The sequence below is a fragment of the Sinocyclocheilus grahami genome, unplaced genomic scaffold, assembly GCF_001515645.1.
Source record: "Sinocyclocheilus grahami isolate Dianchi unplaced genomic scaffold, SAMN03320097.WGS_v1.1 scaffold145.1, whole genome shotgun sequence".
Classification (NCBI taxonomy): domain Eukaryota; kingdom Metazoa; phylum Chordata; class Actinopteri; order Cypriniformes; family Cyprinidae; genus Sinocyclocheilus; species Sinocyclocheilus grahami.
In genome coordinates this window covers 305,565-313,827 of record NW_015505324.1, presented here as the reverse complement: position 1 = coordinate 313,827, position 8,263 = coordinate 305,565, and the positions used below count along the sequence as shown (strand labels likewise).

The following is an 8,263-nucleotide window of genomic DNA, read 5'->3' as shown; positions in this document are numbered from 1 at the left end:
ATAATACAGCAGTCGGGGTGTTTTTCTCCTTTTAATCAGTGACATTGATGAACAAATGTAGTCCACTAATATTATTGTTTAAGTACATTTTCAAAAGGACCTTCAATACACAGCGCTCGAGAAGAATTGATGTTTTCACACCTTTTGACGCACAAAAGACTGTTGGTTTCGATACACGACGACCCAGGGACATGTATCCCTTTATGGATCACAGGGGCACATCAAAGACCCAAAGGACCTCACAGACCATCAAAAGACTGCAAGTTTCTATAAGTGAACTTCGATGGCCAGCCAACACTCATGAAGTTCACTTTCCAGAGGACGGTGTAGGAGAAGGATCTCAGGGACAGTTTTCCTCCTCAGCGTGGTGGATCATAACCTAGGTTCGACATGAGGTGGTTTGTCTGCGGGGCCTTGAGCGCAGTTCTCGCGCTCTGGGTCGGTCTGGTGAGCTCCACGGCGTCGTTTCCTGGATTCCACGAGTCGTTGAGGAGTAGGATGCGAGCACCTGGAAAGAACGGCGGAGGTCAGGCGGGTCACAGCCGACATACGAACAGATATCCGCTGTATATGCTGCACCTCTACCGGACCTTTCTAACGGGAGACGACAAACATATGAGCCATGAAAATCCAACTCTTTACGAGTCCGATTCGGTCTTGAGTCTCGTTGCCAAGAGTGAGTATGCATATTTTTATTATTATTATTTTTTAATGAATTTAAAACATATTTTAACGTTTTACAATAGCCAATGAGTATTTTGTTTACTTTTTAGACATTTTAGATGTTAAGAATGTATATATGCAATTGAATTAAATATATATTATTAATAAATTAAGATGAAATATATAAGGGACATTTTATGTTTTTATTTTGCACGGTCAGTCGCTGCATTCAGTGGTCGTTCATCGCGAATGATGATTGTTGTATAGACTAACTGTATTCTTACATAACTCGTGTTACATCCACGAGTAAAAAAAGAAGAAATAATGTAAAACAATGCTTTATTTACATTTATTTGTTTGTTTAGTAAGTAGCCCTGTGTTAAGTGGCAATATGTAAAGTCACCCGCCGGTCATTATCGCAAAACAAATCTCTTCAGGTTTATACAAATAATTTGATAGGTAGTTTAGCTGGTTCTAGGCTATTAGCCAAGTCATGTATTATGCTTATTAGTTAGCGTGTGTATTAGCTTCAAGACGTCTGTTTCAAAGTGACTTGGGCAGCAATACACATCTAAACAATAAGAACATTCTACTTTATTAACTGCTTGTCCCGATTGTGGCCATGTGTGAAAACATCTTTCAAGATAATTAAGCACCACATATCACTTATCCTTTCTAGAACGTTTAAATGTCTGTCCTTTGACCAGTCACTAATTTATTGTCCATATATCTTTCAGGTTGCCATCAGGTTGGTGACAAACTAGCCGTGACATTTGACATGTCCTCCATATCAGCAAGCGACAAGGTCCAGCGGTCTGAGCTTCGCATTCGCCTTCCAGAATTCGCCTCCGAGATGGAGGTGGACATCTATCACGCATTCAAACGTGAGTGCTACCGAAGCCCCTGCGACGAAGTAAGGATTCACCTCGGCACTGTGAAAGCCAAACCAATTGACTCAACCTCCCATTCCTCCTGGAGGGTCTTCAACATCACAACGCTGCTCAAGTACAGGTTTCTCCAAGATGAGAGCATGTTCTCAGAGGAACCCATTCAGATGCTTGCAAGATCCGAGGGCGAGGGGCATGAGAACGTCCAGCATCTGACAGCCAATAGGGTCATGATGGTGGTTTACTCCAAGCAGAACAGGGCAAAGACATCCACCCTCATCCAGACAGCAGAGCACTCCAAGTACATAGCTCTGGACCGGGCCAGTGGTGGTGAACCTGTGCTTCGACGTCACAGGAGGAACCACCAGACTGAAGACAGAGTGCGTGATGCAGCAGCCAGTTTGATTCCAGATGTTTCGCAAGAAGAAGGGGAGAAGAAATCTCTCTGCATGAAGGTGGATATGTGGGTGGACTTCGATCAGATTGGTTGGAGCGACTGGATTGTTTATCCGAAGCGTTACAATGCCCATCGGTGTGAAGGTAGCTGTCCTACACCTGTAGATGAGACCTTCACCCCAACCAACCATGCCTACATGCAGGTAAGAATCTCTAAATCTTTGAAATAGTTGCAATTAAAATGTTTACTCTGTGCTAGACTGACTCTAATGATTGTCGTCTTCTCATTTGCAGAGTCTTTTGAAGCTGCACCACCCAGACCGCGTCCCATGCTTGTCCTGCGTACCCACCCGTCTGGCTCCACTCTCAATGCTCTACTATGAGAACGGCAAGATGGCCATGATACACCACGAAGGGATGGTTGTAGGAGAATGTGGCTGCCACTGAGTCTCCAAACCCAAAATGAACTCAACTTTAGCACTTTGGATATGTTCCTTAAATCCAGAAATACATATTTAAAGCACAAATGAAGAAAAATTGCTTTCATGAGGTATCCTGCACTGAGGCACCTGGATTACTTAATGCTATTGTTGAAAGCTTTGTGTGTTTGCCTAATTTGTAAATAATAGAGTATGTAAATTCTCAAATTTAATAAAGTTTCATAATGTAATAAATGTATTGTGTTTTTTTGTTTTAAATCAGCAGCAGATGAATAAGGAAAACATAAATTCTCTGGTGTTTATTGATTTTTTTTATGCTTAAATGTCTCTTCAGAAATAACAGGGCAGTTTTAGAGAACTTCACAGTAAAAAAATAAAATAAAATGTACATTCTGTTGGATGACACTTTAGGTGAACATACTCATCAGGATAAACATAAATTAGATTTTACATTACAAAAGCTTCAATGCCAAATGGAAAGTGGTCAATTTCACTGATTGTGGTTTGCTAAATTGATCGGAGTTGGCATCTGGATTTCCTCCACATGATTCTTGATGAAAATATCACCAAAGAAGAGAACTGTTGCTCCCTCTACTGACCATTCTCTAAAACTACACAAATCTGTATCATACAAACAGTGTCACATGGTGGCCTGTGAGATGTCTTCCATGTCTTAGGCAGAAGTAGAGCTGCATTGATGTGCTTGGGATGCACTATCTGACATCTGAGATAGTGGCTCTTTCAGGCACAACAGTGTTAGCTGATGTCGAGAATCTAAAGTAATGGCTTTGTGCGCATCTTGAATGACAGCATCAGCACAGGAAAATAAAATATCATTTAAACAGTAGATAAATGAAAGAAAAAAAAGGCATGACATGGAAGGAGAAGTCTTCTGTGCATTTATCCTCTCAGGGAACAGTTACCATCACAGCGATATTTGTTACAGTTGTCGCCTCATTCGTGTAGCAGGTCCTCTGTTGTAGTTAGATATCCATTTCAAACTGGGCATCTTCCCCTTGAAATCAGAAAATGAAGATTTGTTTAATGTATTTTTAACCCTATAAAGCCTACTGCATTACACTTGATAAGCACATTTCTAAGCCCTCTGAGTTATCAATACAATCAAAACCTTGCTGAAAAATCTGTTGTACACAATCTACTACATGCCTTCTGTCATCAGATTTTTTTTAGAAAAATCATGTTAAAATGTGAGCATTAAATATGATACATAATTTACATATGCATAAATATTAGCAACTGCACCAAAATGCATGCTTTTGCTCAGTTTGGGTCTCTTGAATAAAGCGGAGTTGTTTTTTCCTCCTCGAGTATAAGCTCCATATTTTCTTACATATACAAAAAAAAAAAAAAATTCCCCCCCGGGTTAAAATCCCCTTTTTTTTTAAAAAAAAAAAAAAAAAAAAAAAAAGATTTTTTTTAGGTATTTTGTTTAAAGGGTCAATAAACTTCCATTAAAAAAAAAATTTACACTATAAATTGTTTTATTGTAAAATAATATAAATGTTTTATTATAAAAGAATATAATCTTATTGTTATTATATTTTATTATTAAAATATTATAAAATGTGATTATTTAACATGTCAGGCTTTACATGGTTAACAAATTTTAGCTTCAGTGCACATTTACCTGCACTCTTGTCCGCTGGGGGGCTGATGTGGTTATTATTGACAGTTTGTTTGGAGTAGGCCTTGTCATTATTCATGGTGACCGAAGGAGGACTGGTCACCCCCGGAATGTCAGGGAGGCAGCAGGGCGGTGTGCGGGCCAACGGGGAGCTGCGACAGTCCAGCAGGAACTTTCGGTCATAGATGATCCGGGTGCCTATATAATAATTTAGTAATCAAATCAAGATTATATTATGGGAAGGAAACATCAGTCCTATAACAGGCTGCAAGAGCAAAGTTTACTGACAAGCCTGTGAAAAAATTGGAGGACATTCAGTCTGTGCCATGTTAGTATTGCGGGTTACATTCAATCCAAACATGTCTAAAGCGGTGCAGTTTACAACATTCAAGAGTTGCATCACTAAAAGTTGAGCCTTGTAAAGTGCCAACGTTTGACAACCTATTTTTCATTAAAAAAAAATCCTTATCAGAAGAGAAATGCACAAGCCAACAGGCTGAAATGGAGTAGTGAGAACATACTATCAGCTCTCCTCCTATCAAACCTGTTGAACCTACTGTGAACAGTCACACGCACGCATATCCTTGAACTACATTCACTCAGTGAGGTAAAGCTAATGAGTGCATTATGGTGTAAACAATAGCCCGAAACGCCTATAAACATAACACACTGGTTTAAGCTTAGTAATGAAGCATGCACACCAATGACAACAGAAGTGATAAACATGATGCAGCACTATTTAACCAACAAAAAGTCACGACAAAAAAATCCCAAGAGCAATATATCATGAACCTAATGAGTCCCATGATGTACATCACAGCTCAACTGATAATCTAGACAAACAGTGATTGATACACTGTTTAAAATAATAAGAATAGTCGTCCTTATGCACTAGAAAAGCAGAAGTGGCCTTTTACAATGGGAAACCAACAAAGTCACATGCCTCGAGAGCCTTCACATCCTCTTTTGTCGACTGTTTACAATCTGTCATACGACAAAATCCACAATGTACATAATAAAACATAAAAAATAAATAATTATGAAAAGACATAGAATGTTTCTATTTTTCACAATTGCTAAAGTGCATCAGCCAGACTTTTCCTCAGCTATAAAAAACATTTTTCCTTTAAAAAAAAAAAAAAAAAAAAACGAACAAGTAAATTTGACTTCATCTTCAAAAAGTGTAAACATTTCATTAATATCACGCATATTAATACACCATACCAGTCTGTCCAAAATACACTTGAAGGGCGTTCAAGGCCATGATGTCATCTTTAAGGGATAGTTCACCCAAAAATGAAAATGTGATGTTTATCTGCTTACCCCCAGGGCATCCAAGATGTAGGTGACTTTGTTTCTTCAGTAAAACACATATGATGATTTTTAACTCCAACCGTTGCAGTCTATCAGTCATATAATGCATGGCAATGGTAACAAAATCTATGAGAGTAAAAGAAACATGCACAGACAAATCCAAATTAAACCCTGCAGCTCGTGACGACACATTGATGTCCTAAGACACGAAACGATCGGTTTGTGCCAGAAACCGAACAGGCCACTGTACGTGGAAAGTCACCATTCCTGAATGAGTTCGCGCGAGAGAATGTAATCTTTTAGTTTTAAGTCAGTTTGAACAATCCGGATAAGCGCAAGTAAGTACCATTTTGATTAGCCGTCGTACCTACAATGACTGTGCACTGTGTAAACAATGAGTGACATATACGCGCGCGAGATCACTTCTGGCACTTGCGTAAACTACGCCAGAGCGTTACACACCTCACACACCAGATGCCGTGCGCACGCTCGAAGACAGTTGGACATAGTGGTGTATTAGAGGTAAAATATGATATAAATAATGTTCGGTCTCTGGCACAAACCGATCGTTTCGTGTCTTAGGACATCAATGTGTCGTCACGAGCCGCAGGGTTTAATTTGGATTTGTCTGTGCATGTTTCTTTTACTCTCATAGATTTTGTTACCATTGCCATGCATTATACGACTGATAGACTGCAACGGTTGGAGTTAAAAATCATCATATGTGTTCTACTGAAGAAACAAAGTCACCTACATCTTGGATGCCCTGGGGGTAAGCAGATAAACATCACATTTTCATTTTTGGGTGAACTATCCCTTTAAGTGATTTTAATGCCATAAAAGAAATGTAAAAAAAAAATGTAAATAGTCAAAAGGGTCAGTAATGAAATAACCTTTTAATTAAAATATTTCATATTTTAATCATTCCTATTTCTACGTTTAGAATTGTATAATTTAAGCATATTAGAACATTATTTCTAACATTCCAACGTCTAAGAAAATCAGCAGAGCATTGTTTAGCAAAACAAATACAAGACTTTTAACGGCTGCCGTCGTGCCAATAAAACAATGTTCTTCTCGTCGTGTCGATAACATTCCCGAATTTATTACCCCATTCACAGGTACAGTTAAAAGGCAAACAATACAAGACAAACAGGCTTGGAGCGTTAAGAGCACGCGCACCGCGGTCTGTCAAGCACAAAGACAATGCGAGCGGTGCGCGAGCTCTGAGATGCATCGCTATGTCGCGGTCAAAACAAAACCAATGCATGCAGCTGCGAATGCCCCCAAACGATTTATCTGCAAGTGCGTGACATTTACCTCCAGGAGTCGTGCTAAAAAGGGTCCCTCCGGGCGTTGTAGAGTAATTATGAGGCATATGGGCCGCATCGTTGATTGTGACTCGTCTGGTGGTCGGAATTGCCTGACTGATGGTCTTCTGACTGCCCAAGGACATTTTCAACACTAGTCTGCCAATCACCAATTCAGCCAGCTGCCTTTATCAAATAGTCTTTGCACCTTAAAGCAAAATAATAAAACAGTTCAGCTCGAATTTAACCGGGAAATGTAACTTATATGTTAGCAGCAGTTCAGTATCAATTGAACGTTACCTTCTATAATTATTTACCTTGTCCGTTTGTGGCAAACTTGACTACATACAAAAATAAATAATACTAAATATTTGAGCCTGTATAACACTTCATTCACACTCGCAAACTAGCTAAAATGCTAGGCTTCTCCGTGACCACGTCTTCTCTCTCACTCCTTCATGCACACACCACGCACTCAACAAAACACTAACAGGAAAGGGCTATTTAAAACGGAGAATTAGTGCAATTGCGCCTCCACTGGTGTGCGGCGGTATTGCAAGAGCCGATGGGAAATGTAGTTTTATTTATTTTTTTGACGTTTACACGACTTGTTTCCGTTACGCAGATTCATGGACAAATCTTTACTTGCCATTCGTGAATTTTAATGGCAACATTTCCACCGAAATTATTTAGAGATTATCTTACTTAGAGGGTGTTTTTTTGTTACACAAAAACAAAATTCGGTTTAATTTTACTTAAGTTACTTAATTGTCGTTTTCGAATCATTTTTAAATAGGCCTATCACACATTCTGTAAAAACATTTTTGGAATTCCTAATTAATTTTCTTTAAGTGCACAAGCAACATCAGAAAAAACTAGGTAGCCTAGGCCTACTATATTTAACGTGGAAATGCAAATTTAATACTGGATTTGTAAAATATGATTATTTTGTCAGCACCATAAGATTTTATTTGATTATGGTGACAAGTTGGAGCTGAAAATTAGTTTGAACCCATCTCCGTTCATTAATTCTTTTACGTTATATTTATAAACGCATATCAGTAATATTTGGCACATTCTCTCACACACGCACACAGTGTCACAATATGTCACATCTTTCTTTATTAATTTTTGTAAATGATCTGAGCTGGTGTGCAGGGTAAATGATCTATACATATCTTCATATCAGAATGAATCTGAATAAAAGGCTTGTATACATATTCAATGTTCGTATTTCCTCTCTCTGTTACAATAATAAAAAAAAGGAAATGAAAACATGTTCAAATAGCTACGACGCCTCTACATTCCCCATGACATGGGCATGTATGTATTACTGGATTCTAACTAATATACTTAAATACATCCATAACAACTCTAATAAGGGTGCATAGCATTCTAATTAAATATAGTTTGTCATATATTTGTACATATATTCTTTATTAAAAACATATTTTTCTGTGCATGTGCGCAGTTGCATTCCTTAGTACAGAGTAATATGATATTGCGTTTATATTGTCACTAATCCATTCTAAAGGAGTATAGGTGAAGTCTATTTTTGCAACAGTTAAAACATTGTACATAAACTGTTTTTAATACATGATTGCAATG

The 8,263-nt window shown here is 38.3% G+C and overlaps 2 protein-coding genes across 3 annotated transcripts; one reads left to right on the top strand and one right to left on the bottom strand.

Moving 5' to 3' along the window:
- The first annotated feature begins 373 nt into the window (after window positions 1-373).
- Window positions 374-2,393, top strand: LOC107591687 (nodal homolog). Its single transcript, XM_016280913.1, has 3 exons — window positions 374-676; window positions 1,401-2,149; window positions 2,241-2,393. The coding sequence occupies exons 1-3, from the start codon at window positions 391-393 to the stop codon at window positions 2,391-2,393; spliced, it is 1,188 nt and encodes a 395-aa protein (XP_016136399.1). The 5' UTR covers window positions 374-390.
- A 277-nt stretch (window positions 2,394-2,670) lies between these two features.
- On the bottom strand, window positions 2,671-7,151 carry LOC107591688 (eukaryotic translation initiation factor 4E-binding protein 2-like). Of its 2 annotated transcripts, none has more exons than XM_016280914.1 (4): window positions 6,956-7,151; window positions 6,666-6,863; window positions 4,035-4,229; window positions 2,671-3,401 (listed from the first exon to the last, which is right to left on the bottom strand). In XM_016280914.1, the coding sequence occupies exons 2-4, from the start codon at window positions 6,799-6,801 to the stop codon at window positions 3,370-3,372; spliced, it is 363 nt and encodes a 120-aa protein (XP_016136400.1). In that variant the 5' UTR covers window positions 6,802-6,863; window positions 6,956-7,151; the 3' UTR covers window positions 2,671-3,369. The 2 variants fall into 2 exon arrangements, with proteins under 2 accessions (XP_016136400.1, XP_016136401.1); XM_016280915.1 differs by having other exon boundaries at window positions 6,973-7,151.
- Window positions 7,152-8,263: the final 1,112 nt, after the last annotated feature.